A 22,036-nucleotide genomic window follows, 5' to 3' on the forward strand; every position below is an offset into this window, starting at 1 on the left:
AGGGGACAGACTGACCAGGGAGAGCCCTGGGTCTGCCTCTTAACGGCAGCGGCTCCCGCTGGTGTCGTTATCTCAGGTTAATTTTTTGCCCCATTGACTGCAGTCTCTGTCCTCCATGGCCTTGATGTTGCTGCCATCTGCATTTTCCTTCTCTGTACCCATGTCCTTGAGCAGGAAGAAGAAACCCCCCTACACTGCGCTGCCTGGCATGGCTATTACTCCGTGGCCAAAGCCCTCTGTGAAGTCGGGTGCAATGTAAATATCAAGAACCGGGAGGGAGAGACCCCGCTGCTGACAGCTTCTGCCAGGGGCTATCATGATATTGTGGAGTGTCTGGTTGGACATGGAGCTGACCTGAATGCCTCTGACAAGGTACTTTTTTGGGGGGAACTACGTGGCACTCACTGTGATCTGATGGGGTAGAGGGACCAAGACACTTGCCTACTTGAACTTAGTATACTGTGATTTTGTTTCTTTGATTACAAAAATTTCTGGAATTTTCTAGAATCTTCTTTTTGGTATATAACTAAACTTATGGCTTGAGCAAGCCAGTTTGGCCACTGTTTCAATCTTTTTAACTTTGGTTAACTTTGGTTAACTGTGGAACAGGGACCACATTGTCAAATTTTAGTTACATGTTGAAATGGGTGTCTATTTTGCCACTTACTCTTTTGTAAAAAGGCAATAAATCACTATTATTTGTTTTACAATTTCACTTCTAGACCAGCTGGTCTCTTTTTACCTAAGCAAATTTAACACAATCTATTTGAACTTGAACTTAAACAGATACAGTAACAGTACTGTGTACAGTTAGACTGAGGGTCTTATAGTTCATGTAGCAATTGTTTTTTGGGGGCAGTGCCTTGGTACAGTCTCAGTTGGACACAGCTGTGTCCCCAGGGGACTTTATAGAAATATCTGGAGACATATTTTCATTACCAAGCTTGGGCTGGGTATTTGCTACTGGCATCTGTTAGATGGAGCTAGTGTTTCTTCTAGACAATCAAAAGTCCCAATGCCAAGAGTGCTGAGTGGAGAAACTCAGGCAGACGCAATAGAGATGGGGCCCCAAGCTCTGTTTCTCAACAGTGCTCAGCACATCTATTCCCCAGGGATTCTGTACTATTTCCCAGGGATCCTGTACTGGGGTGCTATTAATTCCCTGGCCGGGTTCTTGCATCTGCTTTCTGAGCATTCAACAGCCCTGGGGGAAATTATTTCTCTCTCTCTCTCTCTCTCTCTCTCTCTCTCTCTCTCTCTCTCTCTCTCTCTCTCTCCCTCTTTCTTTCTCCTGAGGCAAAAGCTTTTGGAGCCTGTCGCCTGTCCTGGAAGTAGCTCTTGTAGACCAGGCTGCCTGCCTGTCTTCCGAGTGCTGGGATTACATGTGCCACCACTAGTGGTGTTTCTCACATCTGCTCACAAGGGCAATTGGCACACGACTAGTTACAGCCTACCAATGCTAAGACAGGTGCAGAATCTTGCTGTCTGGCCTTCTCTCTGAGCCTAAATGAATCGGCAGGTGTTCAGCTCAGCTTCAGTTATGCGGAGTGAAATGGACGAAGCCCCGCTTTCCAGGGTCCAGGCAATGACTCTGAAGTTCTCTTGTGTTTGAAGCCATCCTGTTTCCAGCTAAGCCTCGCACAGGGGAGAGAGAGGGCCGAGGGTGGAAAGCAGAGCACTCACGGGCTTGGGCTTGATTCCAGGATGGACACATTGCCCTTCATCTTGCGGTGAGGCGCTGTCAGATGGAGGTCATCAAGACCCTCCTTGGCCACGGGTGCTTCGTGGATTTCCAAGACAGGCACGGCAACACGCCCCTGCACGTGGCCTGCAAAGACGGCAGCGCACCTATCGTGATGGCCCTCTGCGAAGCCAGCTGCAATCTGGACATCTCAAACAAGGTACTTGCAGGGGGTGGGATCCCCAGATTCCCACCGGCTGCCTGGTTCTTGCCAAGTTTATAATATTTTCTTGTCATAGCTGAGGATGATGGTTGCTAGGGGACAGTGCCATTTTGAGCCGTGTGACTGTTGAGTGGTTTCCCAGAGTGACAGAAAATTGGGACCTTAACATACACTTCTCGCCTATCCTGGCCTCCCACTTTTGTGTTTGTAAAATGAATGGATGTGCGTGTATGTGTACATGTGTGTGTGTGCATGTGTTTGTGTGTGTGCGTGACCTGTGCATGTGTACACATAGACACATGCTTGTGTTTCCAAGAAGAGTTGAAACTCATGGTATAAACAAAGGCCGCTTTCCCACACACACCGTCCTCAGTAAATACTTTCGACGCTGTGTTCTGATCAAGGTTCCGGGTGCACTGTCTTCCTTGTCTCTGATGGGTTGTCTGTGGGCAAAAGATCCAAATACAGTTGTATATGTGTGCATGCATACACACTATGCAAATTTGGTAAAACCAAGGGAATACTGTCAACTTATAAGTAATAAAGGGGGCTGGAGAGATGGCTCAGTGGTTAAGAGCACCGCCTGCTCTTCCAAAGGTCCTGAGTTCAATTCCCAGCAACCACATTGTAGCTCACAACCATCTGCAGTGAGATCTGGTGCTCTCTTCTGGCCTGCAGGCACACATTCAGACAGAATACTGAGACTACTGTATACATAATAAATAAATAAAATCTTAAAAAATATAAGTAATAAAGGAATGAAAATAATTACATGTTATCAGTCCCTAAAAAGCAGATTCTGGACTGTAGCTGTCACCAGCCATTTCACTGGATCCCACATCGATTTTCAGTACAAAATAAGAACAGTAAAATATTTGTGTAGTCTCAGTGTGTAACTCTGTGAAAGGCAGGCACACTCTCTTCTTAAGGTCATGTTAAAATGAAGTTGAGAAGAAAAAATTTAAACTGCAGGAGAGGTCAGTTTATAGGTGGTATATATGCTCCATAGGGCTTTATGATTTTGTTCAAGGTAAGATAATTAATACACGGAACAGCTGGAGAATCGTCTTGCTGTTCCTCTTGCAGTTACAAGATTAACTGTGGTGCAAACTGAAGTTGGTAATCCTCAGATTCTGGGGCCCTGTGAAGGCCGTATCCTGGGTCTTCTCTTTAGCTGCTTCTTGCTGTCCTGGTTTTCCTTTCCTCATCGCGCCAAGAGAGATATTTGAGTGGCTTAAGAGGGAGGCCAAATGGCCCCAATGGACGTGTGCTCATTAGACTTCCTTCAGCCTTCATGCAGGCGGCACGGTGGACAGCCTGTGCGCAGCATTTGGGCTACACCAGCTTAGGATGGACAAGGCCCAGAGTTCAGTTCCAATATAAAACAAGAAAAGCATGTCCTATCTTGTGTCTAAAGACAAAATCTTATTAAACACGTCCATTAGAAAGTCCAGCTTTGTTGGGCATGGTGGCACACACTTATACTCCCCGTACCTGTGACGTAGAGGCAGGATTATAAATTTGAGGCAAGTCTGGGCTACGTGCGAAGAGCTGCCTGTCTCCAGCACAAAATCCACCAAGACGAGTTTAGGTTTCCATGTTTAAAAACACCTGGCCTGGGATGAGGAGAGGCCTGTGGTCCTGTTCACAGCACCACAAAAGTGGACAGAGCGGACACTTGGCTCATTTGGTGGGAACTTGCCACAGTGGTTCACAGATTTGGGTATGCCGATCACACACCGTGCTGGTGATTCTGGCCGTGCGTGGTGCTCATCCAAGGCGAAACCTCGAGTTGCAGAGGGACAGCTTGCGATCTGCAGCTTGTCCAGACTTGTGTGGAGCCTTCTGGCTGTGCTCTCGTGTGCTGAATGGCATCACACTGGGGACGGACACGGGAGGAAGCTGACTTTGCTTTATAGAAGCCACTTTTGTAGCCTACCCGTCCCGAGAGGTAGTGCTCTACTGACCCACTCCCACGCTCCCTCTGTCTCCTCGCCCGCTCTTTCCCTGTTTCTGTCCCTCTGTCCTTTTCCCAGCGTCCTTCCATCCCTGACCCTCTCTCCCCGTACCTTTCTGCCTTTCCTCTGGTGAAGAAGCAGATATTTAAAGTCGTGTGCAGGGGAAAGTAAGTCCCAGCCACAGCTCCCCCCCCCCCCAAGTCTGTCCAGTCTGTCTTTACTCAGGCCCACACGGGTAGCCATTTGTCAGAGCAGACGTAGCACAGTGGTGTCCCGTGCTCCTCAGGCAGGCTGCCATTCCTTCCCCATAGTGCTGTGCTGCTAGATTAGAGTCCTCAGGAGATAAACTTGACCATTCAAATCCTGCTGTTCTCACACCAAGAGGGAAGGGACTTGTCACTCTATGGTGACATTTCTTCCTGCTTAATTTGAAGTTGAGGGTGGTTGCTTCTTAACCCAGTAGTGTTAGCGAACAGATATGAGAGAAAGTAAGGGCTGACATCAGTGTCACTAAGGTAGAAACCTCACAGGGCACCTCACCCAGACAGACAGACAGACAGACAGACAGACACCACCCACACCTATGACAAGCAACGGACATCAGGTGGGATAGGTGCACAGCCTGATCTTGCACAGCCCAGGTCCTCGAGGAAGTGAGGATTCAGCCATGGGTGGTTCTACCTTTAGGCTACTTTAGAAAACCAGGCTCACAATACAAAGTGGTAAATCCCCTGCCTGCCGTCACTGCTGGGGCAGGCATGGGGCAGGCACAAGGTGCTCCGGAAAGAGGGAGGAATCTGAAAGTTTGCTTCTTGGAAGTGACAGATCCAGCTGGATGAAGAGGTCAGGAGAGGCAGCTTTAGACTGAGCCTTCATGTGCAGCTCCTGAGGGCTGTGGTGCCCACAGCGCAGGTATGCAGCTCCTGAGGGCACAGGTGATGGGAAACGGGAGAAAACGGAGCTGGAAGGAGCCCTGGGGGTCCAGACATGAAAAGCCTAGAGTGTTACACTAAGGAATTCTTAGTCACATCCAGTGCCACACACCAGAGGGAAGTGGTGGCTGAAGGGTTAGAAGTTCAAGGCCAGCCCAGGCTACATGAGACCCTGTCCTAAACTTACTTTATGAGGTTCTTAAAAAGGGTCCATTTCCTTATTGCCTTCCCTTTTAGTCCTCCTCCCCTGTATAAAACTGTGTGCCGGAGTTCTCTGCCTTACATTTCATCTCCCACACGGTTCGCCCGGATCTGCGCAGCCACCTCCTTACCTTCTCACCTTAACTCCTGCAGGCTTGAAAGTTAGGAGTTGTTTTCTAACACCTGTAAAGAGGATGGCAAAACAAAACCCACGTCACAGCTCTGTTGGCAGAAGGAATGCCGTGGAACGCTCCTTCCGGCTCTGCTCCCTGCGGGCTGGCTACGGGCGTCACCATGGCCTGAGTAGCATTCAGACTTTCCAAAGCACGCCACAGACTGAGTTACAGATACAGAAACCCGTGTCAGGAGGATAAGCCAGTAATGGATCGAAGAATGTGATCATGTGTTCGTCAGTTCAGTTGTTTGTCTCCTACCTCCTACTAGAAGATTCCTAGATGTGAGCTGGGAGGCAAATGCTCTGGGGTGTTAATGGAGAGTGCAGAGCAGGAGGCCGTGGGGAAGAGGCTCAGTGGCACTGAGGGTTTGAGTTTCTGCCACACTCCTCCTATATGAAACCCTTGAAATGACAATGTATTGACCCATGTAAAAATAAACACTGCAAGCAAATATTCCCAAGATCCGACTGTTCACGTACTCCGTACTGTCTCGCTGATTTTTATTCAGAGCAAACGATTTTGTAATTTCACTGTTGTGCTTGTGGAGTCTCTTAGCCTCCAAACTTAGCAGCCTCTGAGAAAGATCAAACACCTGTGGAGAGGCATCCCCTCTCTTACTCCGTGCATGCTCACAGTCACCAGGGTGCATGGTTGCTGCGTCTTGCACTGGTGCTCCCCCTGTGGATGGGGTAGGAAGGGTGCCTCCCTCTTCCCCATTTCACAAGATTATTTTTGAAATGTAAACATTTTAAAAATATTACTTTATGTATTTGGGTATTTTGTCTGCTTATATTATTGTGCACCACACGTGCGCCTGGTGCTCACTGGGGTCAGAGAAGGTGTTGGATCCCCTGAACTGGAGTTAAGGATGGCTGTGAGCTTCTGTGTGGGTGCTAGATCCTCCGGAAGAAGAGCTAGTTCACTTAACGGTGGACTACCTCTCCAACCCCTGTTTTCAAGACCTTTATTTCTTAGTGTAGAGGCTGATAACTCCTCAGAGCAGACCTGCAAAGGCAAGTGTCACCGAGGGGAGAGCCGGCAGTCTAATACACCTACTCTGAGTTCCTTGGAGGAGATATTCACCCGTATCCTTCAAGCCTTAAGACAGTGGCTGTTATCCCTGGGGCTTCACTGCAGCGCCCCAGGGTGCATGACACGCAGCTTGAGAACCACAGGCATAAAAGCCATGATAGGCATGATCTTGAAGCATCACTTCCTCAGAGTGCCCTCCACAGCCCTTCTCCTTTTGCCTCCCCGGCTCTCTGGATCTGAACTGAATGATGCAGGCACACATGGAGGTCTGGGCACTTGTGCTCTTGCCTCTTGCCTTTCTCTCGGCCGACACAGCAGGGAACTTGGTTACCCTGTGGCGAGCCTCCTCATTTGCCCTTTGAAGGTGTATTTGAAGCTAGTCTTTCAACTTCAGAGTACCTGAAAATGTTCTGCCTGGCAGGCTTGCCTGAGTGGGAGCCAGAACCTCCTCTTTAGTTCTGGTGGGCCCAGGCCCCTTACGTAATGCTGTCTCTCCCCCAACGACAGTGGCTGTGAGCTATGGGCTTTTGCAGGCAACAGCCAAGAGAACGCCTTTGGTATTTTCTCTTTCCTCTTCCCAGTATGGACGTACTCCTCTCCACCTTGCAGCCAACAATGGGATCCTGGACGTGGTCCGCTACCTCTGCCTGATGGGCGCCAACGTGGAGGCTCTGACCTCGGTGAGTACCAGGCAGGTGCGGGTGTTTGGCTGCGGAGAGCCATGGAAACTTCTCATGCCTCAAGGGCACGGGGAGAAAGGTATTGCCTGGCAACTGCATTCTAAAGCAGACAGGTTGCTATTAAGCTTTAACTCTCGGCTGCAGTTACATAAACATTTGCCCACACAGACCCAGTTTAATATCTAGTTAATGTTTCATCCTTTTCTCATCTCGCCAGCCCGCTCCGCCAGCGACCTGCTGGCTCGCGCTGGCCTTTTGTTTACCGTGTTACACAACCCAACCGTGCTGCTTAACTCTCTATTCCAGTACGGATTTCTCTTTCGCAAGTGCTTCCCGTTGGCCCCAGGGCACAGGAGGCCCGTTGCCTGTGGGAGGAGCTGGATCCCCTGTGTCACCCTGGGGGTCATGAGCGGCTGAAAGGCAAAGGGCGGGTGTCTACAGTTTAGTGTCTGCCTTGCTGCTGGGCCTGAACGTTGCTTTTAAGCCAGACACAGTCCTTTCCTCTCGCTTCTCGCTTCAGGCCCAGTACCCCAACAGCTTCGCATTTCCCAAAATACCAGAGATAAGAGTTTGGCCAACAAGATGAGGTGGCCATGAACTATTGCTCAAGTTGCTGCTGGCCCAACCGTGGGTTGACTGTGTGGGGAGGTCTTGACCTTCACAGACCTTAGCTTTGCTGGCAGTCAGTTGTGAAGGCGATCACGTGGCATTTGATGTGGCAGCCCACCTGAGGCTCTGAGGTCGGAAGCGCAGCTCTGGTTCCCCGAGATCTTCAAGGTCTTAACCGAGCAGCCCGCGGCCAGCCACATCCATCCTGCTGCTTGTTTTCAGATGACGTTTCCCTGTGGCAGAGCCGGTCTCTTCATTCACCTGTTGTCTTTGTGCATGCTGGAGAGCCCCAGACACCTGGCGTGATCCGCAGAGTCTGTGTGTAGGTCTTTGCGGTGCCAGCCACTCTCAGGACCGAACAGTTCTGTTCTCTGCAGAGCTGGGCTCTCTGTAGGCACAGATGTTAACAATGCCCTGTGTGGGATGGGCACGCTTCTCAGGGTATTTCTTTACCCCTGCCGTACAAGGACCTGAGCTGCCCTCATTCCTCTGTCAACCCATTCTTTACCTCCGGGTTAGTGATCCTGGCATAAAGCATCTCATGCATGCTTAAAAGGAAAAAAAAAAAAACATTTCTTCGACTCAGATGATGCCTCATAGGAAAAACAGAAACAAGGGTGATTTGAAATGCTGTCAGCTGCTGGAGCCAGAAATGTGTGTGGCCTCCGGTCTCTTTGTGTTCCTCTGTGAGCCCCTGGTTCTCTCCATTCACGCTTCTCTGTGGTGTCTGTCTCCTTTGTTCCCCACCACCATACTGCCAGGCCACCTTCTCCTCTGATCCCTGTCTCTTCCAGCTTCTAGAGGGGCTCTTCAGGGTTTTCTGTCCACACCTTATAGCTCCTCGCTTAGCCTCACCATTTACTCAGGCAGACATAGGGAAACTTCTAGAACATGAAAGAGGGATGCTGATCAGAGAGTCTTAACAGCCGATCTGGAGTCACTGGGTGAGGCAAGAGTCAGGTCCTGGGAAATTGGTGGAGCTGACCCTTCTGCAGGAGCTAGACATGGAGGATAGCCACTGAGTGATTTTGAAGTTATTAGAGGCTCCAGAAAAGCACCAAATACAGAGTCTTGAGCTGTAAGGATTCCGGGGACCATGCAGCACTGAGAGCCTCCCGTGGCACCTGGCAATCTAGCCAGGGGAAGGCAGGCCTCTTCCTCTTAGAGCAATGTTGCCTTTGTGTGAGGAGTGGGGTGGCCGAGTGCTGAGGACCTCACCAAAAACGAAGCCCAGACTTTGTTATTGTTTCAGATTCTCTAGCAGCTCCGCTAAAAACAACAGATGAAGCAAATTTCAGTAGAGCATCAGAATATCATCTCAACAGTGTTTTAAGATTGTTAATGTCTTTCCTATTGTCTCACCTGTACCAAGTTTTTAGTGCCTTGTGTGTTCTGCGCTGACATCCATTTTTTTCTGGATCACATTTCTGACTCTGGGCTGGGGCTGCTGCCCCGTGGGACAGTCGTACCAGTAACTTTTTCTGGTTCCTTCTGAGAAGAGTGTCCAAGCAACACTTGGCTCCACAGCGCCTTCTAGTGTCTCTCCTGGTTTGATCTTTTTTTTTTTCACAATCAAGGTTTTATTACTGGTTAGAAAAACATTGCAGCAGTGACATTAAAGAACCCCTCTCCACTCTGCAGTACAGAAATATAGTTTTCCAAGGGTCACTCTGGTGGAGTCTCAACAGTTTTCCACTCAACTTCTTTTCTGCAAATTTTCTCTTCTTAGTTATTGTATTCTTGAAGAGCCTGAAAAAATATGGAACGCTTCACAAACTTGCAGGAATGGTTTCTGAGGGCTCCTGCCTTTCCTCTTGCCTTCCCCCTCCCCGACTCTCCATTGGCTTGTCTTCCTCAACCACTAACTCAGCAGAGGCCCGTCCCTCTAGGAACTTGTCTCTTTTAGTATAAATGAAGACAGATTACCAAAGAAGTGGCTGGGTACGGTGGTGTACATCTTTGATACCAGGACTCAGGAAGCAAAGGAAAGCAAATCTTTGAGTTCAAGGCCAGCCTGGTCTGCATAGAGAGTTCTAGGCCAGCTAGAGCTACATAGTGAGATGCTGTCTCAAAAATAAAATGAAACGGTATGTGATCAAAATGATCAAGGCATGTAAGTCATCTGTAGGACCTTTGTAGGTCCACGTGGGCCATGGAATAACTGAAAGCCACCCCAGGGACAGTGGCTGGCCTCCACGCTTTCTCTGATGTAACTCCCTCTGACTTGGTCTCTTCCTCTTACTGCCCAGCAAGTACCAGTGGCTCCTGTTAATCCTTTTTCTTAGTCCTGACCCACTTTTGCCTCCCTACACCTTCCTCGTCTCTGCCTATGCCTGCCTCTGACTCTTTCCCCTGTTCCTGGATACCTGTTGTCCAGCCTTCCTTGTTTTCTCTCTGGGTCCCAGGTCTGCAGCTTCACTTGAACACCAGGCCCTCCTCCATGTCTCTGGACCTGCACGTCCTCAGAGCTCAGCCTTGAATGTTACCTTGGAAAGTCTGAGGCAGCCACACCCTGCTTCTTTCCCTCCCAAAGGCATTCCATGCAGAGTCAGTTTGATGAGATGGTTGGGGGTTGCAGTGTCCAATAAGGAACCCCGTTCAACCCATAGCCAAGGAGAATGCCTGGCCTGCCTGTTGGATCCATCTCAGGATTTTAGGGACAGAGTAAGAACAGGGTGACCCTGACTTTGAAGCACCCCTCTGTGGAACACACACCTGAGCTGCACTTTCAGCCTGGGTTGAGCGTTCATTCCCAGCCTGGCAATTTTGTTCCCAAGAGACACTTGGAATTCTCTGGAGACATGCGGTTTTCCGGCTAGATGTTATGGAATGTTCCCGGCCCCTTGGCAGATGGCAGAGTGTTGTTAGCCACTGTATAAGGTAGAAAATGGCTTTCCACAGCAGAGAATGACATAATCCAGTAGAACTGAGATTAGGAATTGCTGGGCTTGAGAGACCCCATGAGTATCTCCGGAGTTGCTTAAGCTGAAGAGCTGGGAGTTTGGCAGGCAGACAGACTTTCGGCATTCCAGGCCGCCACGGGATGGCTCGCCTCCAAGTGCTGGTAATGAAGCCATAGACTTACTTTTCTTTTGCTGAATAGGTGTCTTCATTGACTTGAAAATTGGTTTTTAGGGCTGAATAAAACTTCAGCTCAACGGTTGTGTCCTTCTCCTTTGGTGTGTGTGTGTGGTGGGGGTGGGGTGAGGTACAGCCACAGCTCCTGTCCCTCTGAGGGACCGTGAGGTCAGGGGGTACAGCCACAGCTCCTGTCCCTCTGAGGGACTGTGAGGTCACTCTTGTGCCTCACTGTGAACTGGATCAGGTCTGGACCAGAAGGTTCCCTGGAGATGGTCATACCCATGGTATATAAATAAGAATATATCCCTTCATATGAAACCATGGCCCCGTGAGAAGTCTAATTAAACAGTAAAGATCAAAGTGCTGTGGACTCTTAGGTCCCCACTCAGTGATTGTCGGCAACCAAACTGTGCTAGTCTGTGTTTGGAAGGCACAGTGATTCCCAGCCGTGGCACTGTCTGAGGGCCAGGTCTGTATGTGTTAGAACTGAGAGACATGAGCTGACACTGAAGCGGACACGCCTGACTGCTGTGTTAGAGACGGGGCCTCAGGGCAGGAAATCAGTCAGAGAATGAGCATGCGCTGAGTCTGTGGGTTGAGCATCTTTCTGCCATCCCCGCAGGACATTGATGTGTTCCTTGCTCTGACATCTTTTTTTCTTGGGCCACCAGATAAAATAAGGATTCTCTGGACAGGGAAACAAGCCGAGATATGGTCTTTTACCTGACTTTCTTCTAACCCTGCTGCGCCTGTTTCTTCCTCAAGCTGGTGTGTTTGGGTCTTAAGCAGTTCTGCTTTCCAGGGGAAGGGCACTCACTAATCGTCTGTCTCCTACAGGATGGCAAGACGGCTGAAGACCTTGCCAGGTCGGAACAGCACGAGCATGTGGCGGGGCTCTTGGCAAGACTACGGAAGGTGAGCTTCCCTTGAAGTTCTCGGCTTCGTTTTTCTGCGAGAAGTTTTTTGTGAGCTATTGGGGGAGGCATCAGACTTGGGTTTAGGAAGACCATCTGTCCATGTGCTGTCAGTGGGCACACATGCAGAAGCACCCATAGGGTTTCTTCTACATTTGGCTGTAAAAAAATGAATTTGGGGGCTGGAGGGATAGGCTCAGTGGCTAAGAGCACTGGTTGCTCTTACAGAGGGCCAGAGATCAATTCCCAGCATCTCCATGGCAGTTCACAACCATCTGTAAGCCCCATGCTTACAGGAGATCCAACATCTCCTCAGACACCAGGCAGACACACAAACTAGCTTGGTATTTCCCTTCACTGAGTTCGTTTGGTTTTCCCAACCCTTTCTCTGCTAACCATCCTGTCTTAGCTAGAATTTCTATTGCTATGAAGAGATGCTATGACCATGGCAATCCTTATAAAGGAAAACATTTAATGGAGCTGGCTTGCAGTTTCAGAGGCTTAGTCTATTATCATGGTAGGTGGCATGCAGGCCAACCTGGTGCTGGAGAGGGGGCTGAGAGTTCTACATCTTGATCTTCAGGGAACAGGAAGTGAGCTGCGTACCACACTGAGCACAACTTGAGCAAAGGAGACCTCAAAGCCTGCCCCCACAGGGAAATACTTCCTCCAACAAGGCCACACATCTTAGGGAGTGCCACTCCCTATGAGCTTATGGGGGCCAATTGCATTCAAACCATCACACACCCCTACAGTGGAGGGGGACAGACACTGATGATGTCTCTTTCCCTCTTTTGTTTTGAATTCCCAGCTCCTGTTTATAAAGACATAAAACTAGCAAATACAGGTGTAAGATCTGCAGCCTGTTTCATGCATCTAGAGACTTCAGAATGCTTAATCCCTTTCGGTTAAGATATCTATTTGTTGCCAGGCAGTGATGGTGCACGCCTTTAATCCCAGCACTCTGGAGGCAGAGGCAGGTGGATCTCTGTGAGTTTGAGGCCAGAACAGTCTCCAAAGCTACACAGAGAAACCCTGTCTCGAAAAACCAAATTTAAAAAAAGAAAGAAAGAAAAGAAAAGATATCTATTTGTTAACACACAAAGGTATCCACTGTAGTTCTATTTATTTATTTTTGTTTGTTTTTTTTAATTTATTTATTTATTAAGGATTTCTGCCTCCTCCCCGCCACCGCCTCCCATTTCCCTCCCCCCTCCCGAAATAATTATTTTTGTTTATTTATTATGTATACAATATTCTGTCTGTGTGTATGCCTGCAGGCCGGAAGAGGGCACCAGACCTCTTTACAGATGGTTGTGAGCCACCATGTGGTTGCTGGGAATTGAACTCAGGACCTTTGGAAGAACAGGCAATGCTCTTAACCACTGAGCCATAACGTGTAGTAGCAAAAATTAGACACATCAGGTCACCGACACTAATGCGTAGCAAATTGTCACAGAGAACGGGATGGTGTTTCACCTTTATGGATGCTTAAGAAGAGGTTGTAAGTACAGGAGGTTAATGCTTAGGATGTTTCTAGGCTGAAGCAAAGAATAAAAAGATAAATTGTCCTCCCATTTTAGCCCTTACCCTAGGGCTGGGATGTAGCTCAGTTGGTAGAGATCTTCCAGAACATTCAAGAAACCCTGATTTCCATTGCTAGTGTGGAGGGTGCTGCTTACTGGATTTCTCCCTATGGCTTGTTCAGGGTAGCACCATCGACAGTGAGCTTGGTGCTCCCAAACTAATCATTCATCAAGAAAATTCCTCACAGATCTCCCGGTTTGGTGGAGGCAATTCCTTAGCTGAGGAGCCCTCTTCCGAGGTGACTCGAATTTATATCAAGTTGGCAAAAACTAAGGAGTGCAGGTGGCCTGGATTCTGGACCCAGCCCCATGAAGCTCTTGCTGGATGAACTGGTCCATTGCTCACCAAATCTATGTTTCAACATCTGTATTTGACCCATGGGTAGAGGTGGCACCTCACAGGATGGTATTTAGCGCCAAAAGAGTTGAGATAAATGTGTCCTGAGGACAGCACCTGCTCACATGGTTTCCTTTCTGGTTGGCACCCTGAAGAGCATCCCTAAAATGTGGCAACCCTGGGGTCGTGTAGCTGTTCTGTCATTTTATGTCCCCAGGGTTCACAGAGAAGGTGGGGAACTGGGCCTCAAAGAGACTGAGGGAGGGGTTAGTGGAAAGCCAAGAGCCCCATCTCACACACAGTATCCCCACTTTCTGAATCTCTCTGTGTGCACAGGGCCTATGTACTGTGTATTCCCAGCCAGCATGGGGACATCGCAGTGAGTCTGTGCCAAGAATCCCCCTCCCTGTAGCAGGTCAGATTACTCCCCCAGTGCCTGCAGGGAAAGTCAGGGTGCATTTGTTTGCGTTTCTCACTGGGTCACCAGGAGGGGAGACTGTTCAAACAGAGAACGTGGGAGAAGAGGGAAGGCCGCAGAGTGGCCACTGTGCCCTTCTGCCTTCTCTGCCACGCTCACCGGGGCATTCCTGGCGTTACAGGTGGGTGCAAGGCCTGTGTTGCAGACTATTTTGGTCTCCAGCCTCCAGGCCCCTGTTGTAACCTCTATTTTTCTCTCCTTTCCTTTGTGAAAACCAAAGGTTACCTCCACATACCGGGCTATGTTCCCTGTCTGTCTTAGAGCCACTTGAAGGAGAGGTGGGCCTTGGCCTTCCTCACTCAGGGACAGTCCACGTGGTCACTGCAGTTCTCCAAGGCTCACCCCCTGTGTTTTCACCTCCTAGGAAGGTAGTTTTGCTGTCAAGAAAATCAGGGGATTGACCTGTGGAAATAGATCCAAAGCCAGCCTGCCACTGCCACCAGAGAACTCCAGCGTGAGAGCCAGAGTGTCCGTGCTCATCACTAGGCAGTGAGGGCTGACACAGGAGGACCTCAGGAGCATCCCTGGTGGCTAGGACCACCAGGGGCCCAGGTCAATGCCAGGAGGTCGGGCTGAGCTGTGTGGAGTCTGCACTGGTCCAGTTCAATATGGAGGGCTTAGAACATTTGGTTCTTAGTGCGTTGTGGTTTGGTGGGCTCTGCAAGCATCACAACTGTGCCCTGGCTGCCCCTTGCCAGGGGAACTAACAGGAGGAAGGTGTCCCTTCTGTCACATGCATGCGCCTACACACACACACACACACAAAACACACACTCATGTGATTCCTTCCAGGAAACAGAGCTCATTAGCCTCGCCACCCCACACACCTGAGCTGCGCTGTCTAGCCAGACCAAGTTTTTTCATCTAAATGCAAGGTTGATGTGGCCGCAGGGAGTGGTCTGCTTTCCAATTGGCCTTGAAGTCCATTTTCGCTGCCACCTTTGTCCCTGCGATTTCCATGTTTATCAGACCTTTGGGGACTTGATTTTCTTGATTGTCTTTTCAGTCAGACTTTCCGTAAATTGATATTAAAAGTGCCCATGTCTAGGCAGAAGTGCTCAGGAATGTTTTGGAAAATGGACAGTGTTGGGAGTTGCCCAGAATTAAAATTCACCAGGAGTGAAGAGCATTTGTATAATTAGGGTCTTACAGCTTCTGCCTCGTGCTGGAAGCGCTGTCTCTTCTCTGGGCTCTTATCTGGCGTCTCCAGATTGCTGGTCATCTTCCTCTCCAGCCTGTGGGTTTAGTCATCTTTCCTGGTGGGAAAGTGGATGCTAATTTGCCAGGGGAAAAGTTGCTGTAGAAAGAAAACTGTAAACCCAGAGACCTTTTCTAGGTTCAGGCTGTGGTGTCAGGGTCTGGAGGAGAGACTAGTGGGAGCCATTGACAGCCAGCATGGTGCTGGACTTGGCTGGCCAATTGCTAACAAATGAGTAACTACCCTAAGCAAGCACTTAAAGCAAGCTCCTCAGTGGGGAGTGTAACCTGTCTGACAACCCCCTCCCCCACAACCGCCTGGAAGGTTCCAGATCATAAACCCATACTCCTTCGTGTTCTCTTACCAAATGATGTCCAGTCTGAACAGAGAGAACTCACCCAAACGTCTAGCGCCCTTGGCCTTGTGTGTGATCCAGTCACATCCACAGACCCAAGGAACACACACTGGTGCACACCATAAGACCTGAGAAAGACTGAAGAAGCACCATTGCCCCAGCTGGCTGACAAGCTCCTACCTGGCCAGTCTGGGTTGGAGCTAGGTCTAGCCTTAGAGCTATTCACTCAGTTAACTATTCACTCTGGTGAACTATAATCGCGCTTCCCTCCAAACCAGTTAACATACACAGCACCTTCTAGAACTGGGCTGGAGCCATTCATTCCTTAGGGTAGGAAAACAGCTGATGAAAACGGCCTTCCAGGCTCCTCAGCTTGTCTCTGCTGTGCCATCTAGTGGCCAGAAGTGAAAATGCTCCAACTGCCCATGGAGGGCTATAGAAACCTGTGTCAACTCGTTGGGTTTAGTAGATTCTCCAGGGTTTGAAGTGAGGAGCAGGAGAAATCATCCCGCAGCATGTGATTAGAGTCCCTAACACATGAGGATGAGGATTTTTTTGCGCTTTCTTGTTTTCCAAGACTGCAGTATACTCCTCCCACCCCCGTGAGAAAGTATTCCTCCTGGCTTAAGTTCTAAAACTGCAGTTCTCAACCTAGGGGCCAAGTGACCCTTTCAGAGGGGTCACCTAAGACCATGGGAAAAAACAGATATTTATATTATGATTCATAACAGTAGCAAAATCACAGTTACGAAGTAGCCATGAAACTAATTTTATGGTTGGGGGGTCACTGCAACATGAGGGACTGTATTAACCAGTTGCAATGTTAGGAAGGTTGGGAAACACTGCTCTAGAGCCTCCAGGCCAAGACTGTCATCTCTTGGTGGACAGAAGAGAAGGCATGAAAGGAACCTGGACATAGGCAGGAGGGGGTAATGTAGGATTCCTTCCTTGGAAACCCACTCCAGTCTGATGTCCCTGGCCCCCACTTTAAAGGTGAGAATATGTGTTTGCTTGCATGATCACCCAGAGTTAAGGGCCTCATATAAAAGCCAAGGTATAGATTTAGCCAAACACTGTCCTCTTTTATAAAACAAGGTGTGTTGAAATCGGTTATTAATTAGCTGGCTGGCATATGATTTAGGCATGAGTGACCAGCCCCAGCTCTGGAGGCAGGTGGGCATGCTCCACTGCCCCAGTAGTGAATGGGTTTGCCTCTGAAACAAAGCCACAAAGAGGTACCAAAGTGACGAGCCACACCCTGTGGAAAGATAAGTAGGGAGGGCTCACTTTGCCCACTTTCCTAGTGGTGGTTTATGAATCTTACTGAAGTCTAGAGGCCACCACGGTTACCTCGTGTTTAAGACAGTGCCCCAATGGGGCTGTCTTCAGTGAGATGGCCTGAGAATGGCTTGTGTGGTCCCCTGTGCCTGAGATTCCGTCTCCTGTCTGTGTGTGTTCCGTTCACCTCCCTTTTACACTCTGCGAAGGACCGAGGAGCCTTTGACACTCCACAAAGGGTAAAGGGTCCAGTAGTAGATTCTGATTTACTCCATGTCCTGTTTCCTTACCTGGCCAAGGGGAGCTGTAGACACAGCTTCTGTGTCAGTCACCTGGGAGCTCACGACACTCCTTCCATAAGGCCATCCCACTGATCTAAGAACATCTTGCGGATGGATCCTTCTCTGTAAAATCTCAGACTCAGCGTGAAAATGCTGGGCCCTGGGTCCCTGGTGCCCTGGTAGTGATCTAGGGAGCCTGCCATCGCCCCGGAGTTACTGAGCATTCACCACAGGTGCCCATTGGACTGTTGGCACAGCAACTCGAGCAGCACAGTTCCAGGGTTAGCAAGGGCCCCAACAGTCTCAATGCATAATAAAGGCCAAACAGAAGTCTAGACAGGACCAAAAAGATGGCTTAGGAAATAGAGGTGTCTGTTATCAGCCTGAGGCCCCTCATGGTGGAAGGAGAGAACCGTCCCTTTCATGTAGCCTCTAACACGTACGGCAGCGTGCACACAAGATAAGAAAGAAAAGAAGAAAAAAAGAAAAAGAAAAAAGAAAGAAAGAAAGGTTTAAACACTGTATGAGCAAACCAATTTGCAAGATACTTGTAATCTTGGAAAACTCTGCTCCCCTCCCCCACCCCCCAGTTATGTGCAAACGTGCACCTAAGCCCTAAGCTGAGAAGACTTCTCGGAAGATTTCTCTCGTGTGTAAACACTGATCAGGTACTCAGAAGTCCCCGGGGACCCAGAATATCCTTCACTGTAGGAGATATAGAGGCACACCTTTCCATCCAGTGCCCAAACACCCTCACGTGGTGGGATCTAAAATACATCCATTTCCCATAGCGCCCAGGAGGGGGCAGTAGTGTCACCAGGGATCTAAAATACAGCCATCTCCCATACGTACCAAAACAGGCTTCTTGTGAAGGAACCAGAATTTCCATACAAATAGAGAGACAGGCCTGCATATACCATCACAGTGGCCCTCAAGGAACCCCGTCACAACCCAGAAAGGGGCCATGACAACCCTCTTATGCCATGACAGTACCACCCATGCCCCAGGCTCTCTACACAGAAGAATAGACCCTTAGCTGGTCAGACAGAGTTCATCTTAGTTCATGCCTAAGTTGATGCTTCACGGGTTTTTCCACCCAATTTGTTTGGATCCAGATGCCATGGGAACAGGCAGATCCGGAGACAGGGGACAGAGGTTGCCAGGGGCCGAACAGATTGCAGGGGTAGTGAATGCCAATGGACCGGGAGTCCTGCAATGACAAAGGGGATTCTGAGATGGGCGAGCAGAGATGATTGACAGCAAGGGGAGAGACTAGAACCCCTGACGTCCATTCTTCAGAACGGTGACTGCATGCTGTGTGTTTTCCTTTAGCTTGGAAACATTTCTGTGGAGCCAGCAAAGAAATGTATTCCTGACTAGAGAAGGAAGTGCAGGCCCAGGCCCAGAAAGCCAAGAACCACGGGGTCCAGTCTGCTAAGAGCTTCACTTTTCCCCTCTTCCAGGACACACACAGAGGACTCTTCATCCAGCAGCTCCGACCCACGCAGAATCTCCAGCCAAGAATCAAGCTCAAACTGTTCGGCCACTCGGGCTCTGGGAAATCCACGCTGGTGGAGTCTCTCAAGTGTGGGCTGCTGAGGAGTTTCTTCAGAAGGCGCAGGCCCAGGCTCTCCTCCATGAACTCCACCCGCTTCCCTCCATCGCCCCTGGCTGCTAAGCCAACAGGTAGGCGCTCCCCCAGGCCACACTTCCTGAGGTTGTTGGGTTTACAGCCTTTCGGGTGAGGTGTGCCGGAGGCAAAGGCTGAGGTTCCAGCAGGTCCTTAGCTACTCTGGAGAAACTCACAGTGCTCCTGAAGTGAGACAAGTGTTGGGAGTTCTGAGCTCACACTCTGGGGTGACTCAGGCTGGGGGGGACTTGACTTTCCAAGGAACCTTACACACACTTCTCACCTGCGGCCACAGCCTTACTCTGTTCTGCGGCTCCCTTGGGGACGGTGGCCGTCCTGTTGTGTCTGTACCAGAGAGAGGGAGGCATTCAGTCTCCTGGGAACAACTCTTGACCGCCTGCCTAGGAAGTTGCTGATGACCCTCAGCCCAAAATAGGCTCTCCCTTCAAGTCTGCCTCCTGTTGCCACTAGAGGGCAATAGTCAACAATATTTTTTTCTGTGATTTCACAAGCTATAGCTTTTATTTTGCTATAAACAAGCCTGTCTCAGCCCAGTATCCACACCATGAACACTTATCACTGAGACGTAGGAAGAAAAGGCCTCCTGCCAATATTGCCTGCCCTCCTCTGCTACCTTGTGCCCACAGCCAGCTAACCATATCCACTCCTGTTAGGTGGTTGTCCTGGACACAAGTGCTGGGCATGAGACATTCCTGGGGGTCCCCAATGCTCCCGTGAGGCTTTGGAAGCTATAGAAAGATACACTGCAATGGACATGCATCTAATCTTTCATCCGGTAGCCCCTCCCTTTCCCAGACCCACCTCTTACCTCACCAACCACCCCTCTCCTCCTCGCCTGCTTTGGGAACCCCACATCCTGAGTCCTAACCCTTCGTTCTGCAGTCTCGGTGAGCATTAACAACCTGTACCCTGGCTGTGAGAACGTGAGCGTGAGGAGCCGCAGCATGATGTTTGAGCCGGGCCTCACCAAAGGGATGCTGGAAGTGTTTGTGGCTCCGTCCCATCACCTGCACTGCTCGGCCGATGACCAGTCCACCAAGGCCATCGACATCCAGAACGCTTATTTGAACGGTATGCCCCACCTACCCGGAGGGAAGGAACTTGGGTTTTTCTTTCACGGGGCTTCAAGTCCTGACCCAAAGGCAGCTTTTGCTAAGCAGTATCTGCTATATCCAGGGAAAGTCCTGTGCAGACTATTGATGGGGCGGACGCAGGCCTGAGCCATAGCTAGCTAACACACTAGAAGCAAAACTACATGGTTGGGCACTGTCAGCACCTAGCAAAACACTCAGCACCCAGTAGGTGCTTAATAAGTAGATTGGGTGATTAGTACCTTTTGAAAAGCAGACCCCCTGCCTGTTTAGGTGGGGATCTAATGGCACACACAGCCCCTCATGGTGATGAAGCAAGTTTGAAAAGGCGATGTTTTACACATTGACATACATCATGGCTAACACCGGCGTAGACGTGGAGAATTCTTTGAGTGTTTGGTTGTTGCTTTTGCTTATGAGACCCAGACTTTCATACAACCTAGGAGAGCCTCAGTGTAGCACCCCAGACTTCTACCTCCCTCTACCACCACCTTTCAACACTTCCCCTCTTAGTACCCCACACTGTAGAGTGGGGTACTCCTGCCAAGTCTCAAGTAGAAAGCATCATGGCAGGAGAGGCCGCATGCTGAGAAGAAGCCAGAGAGCTGGGATGTGGCCAACCTCTCTTTATAATAACCCACTCTCAAGGCCCTAAAGTTAATGAGGTGTTAACATCTACCTGAGGGCCTCGCACGTGACCACCTCCCATCATGCCCCAGGCTCTGCCATTCCATCAGGTCACTGGGGATGCAGCCTGCAGCTCACAGATCCTCAGCAGGGACAATGACACAGTGATGGGCATGCCCAGAGGGCATCGGGAGGGATGTGTGTGTGACAGAGCTGCTGTCCTGTCTGCCATGGGGAGACTTTCAGAAGATAGCAGGGTCATGTCAGGTCCAGATGTGTCCAACCCTTCAACACTGTGGCGTGACATCATTCACAGGTGTGTTGAATCACATTCCTAGCTATACTGGAATGTGGCCCATAGACCACAGGTTAAACACACTGATGAGGTCCTGTGATTATCTTAGTGAAAAAACATCGCATTACCTAAAGCTGAGATTATCTAACGCCAGCTTAAATGGGACACATTACCTGAAGCTGTGATTATCTAACACCAGCCTAAACGGGAATCACCTGAGATCTGTAACAGCATGGACTGCTGGGTCCCCAGGGCTTCCCCAAGGGCCCAGGTCTAAGAGCTCCTGATCCCAATGACTGGGATTAAAGTCCATGTCTCCCCCCCCATTTCAAACTGTGTTTTTCCCCAGCATCCCTGGACAGAGCTGGCCTGGCAACATGAAGAAAGGAGGCGCTCATATCTGGGCCTCACTCAAAATCCCCACCACAAACCAGGACTCCAGTGCTGAAAGTTCTATTTCTGGTCCGAGAACTTTCCATACTATGCTGAGCCTCCAATTACAGGGTGTGTGTGTTCTGCGTGTTTGGCTCATTCTCCTGTGGAATCTGACAGGACTGATCTCTTTCCATGATTGGTTCTCACCCTCTTTATATAATAATATGAAAGGGGAGAGAAAGCAAAAGTTTGTTTGTATGCACGCACTTCCATGTCTGCCTCTGGCCCCACACGCCTATAACATACATATATCTGCCGGCAATTTGGAGTAAATATACAGTAGATACAGCCAAGGCGATCTTAATGAAAACCTTTAGGGATAGATGAGAGGGATAGGCATAGAGCCCTGGGCAGGGACCTGTGCAGAAGTCGCTGTGTCCTGACACGGACACATGCTGCCGGTGTCACAAGCCCTGTGCAGAGTCCCTAGAATGCTAACAGCCCCTGAAGTTAGGTGGGATGTTTCCTGATTGCAGCCTTTGCTTTCTTTCTGAAGGAGTTGGTGATTTCAGTGTATGGGAGTTCTCTGGGAACCCCGTGTACTTTTGTTGCTATGACTACTTCGCTGCCAACGATCCCACATCCATCCATGTCATCGTTTTCAGTCTAGAAGAACCCTACGAGATCCAACTGAACCAAGTGATTTTCTGGCTCAGTTTCTTGAAGTCTCTGGTCCCAGTTGAAGAACCCATAGGTGAGCAAGGTCCTTCCTCCTCTGCCTCTGCGATGCTCCTCTTGGGGTCCTCGTGCTGGCCGCACTCAGACCCTACAGAATGGGACTCCCAGCTCTGACCTCCTCCCAGTTCTGAACCATCCCTGGTCTTCATTGCTGAGCGCACCGCGGAGTCCTCCGTCCACGGCTCCTGCTCCCTTCTGGAAAGTACTGGGGCATCAGCAGCAGAAGGGGTTATCTTTCCATCTGCTGCCCTGGTGAAAA

The 22,036-nt window shown here is 49.8% G+C and overlaps 1 protein-coding gene across 1 annotated transcript in view; it reads left to right on the forward strand.

The window, feature by feature from the left end:
• The window catches only part of Dapk1 (death associated protein kinase 1), a 155,794-nt gene that overhangs the window by 122,330 nt on the left and 11,428 nt on the right, over window positions 1-22,036 (forward strand). Inside the window, exons 16-22 of the mRNA XM_005355310.2 lie at window positions 175-372; window positions 1,704-1,901; window positions 6,785-6,883; window positions 11,411-11,488; window positions 18,464-18,686; window positions 19,534-19,722; window positions 21,596-21,793. Of these exons, the coding sequence (XP_005355367.2) occupies window positions 175-372; window positions 1,704-1,901; window positions 6,785-6,883; window positions 11,411-11,488; window positions 18,464-18,686; window positions 19,534-19,722; window positions 21,596-21,793 (1,183 nt within the window). The remainder of the gene's footprint in view (window positions 1-174; window positions 373-1,703; window positions 1,902-6,784; window positions 6,884-11,410; window positions 11,489-18,463; window positions 18,687-19,533; window positions 19,723-21,595; window positions 21,794-22,036) is intronic.

Source organism: Microtus ochrogaster, chromosome 16 (genome assembly GCF_000317375.1).
Source record: "Microtus ochrogaster isolate Prairie Vole_2 chromosome 16, MicOch1.0, whole genome shotgun sequence".
NCBI classification, from domain to species: Eukaryota; Metazoa; Chordata; class Mammalia; order Rodentia; family Cricetidae; genus Microtus; species Microtus ochrogaster.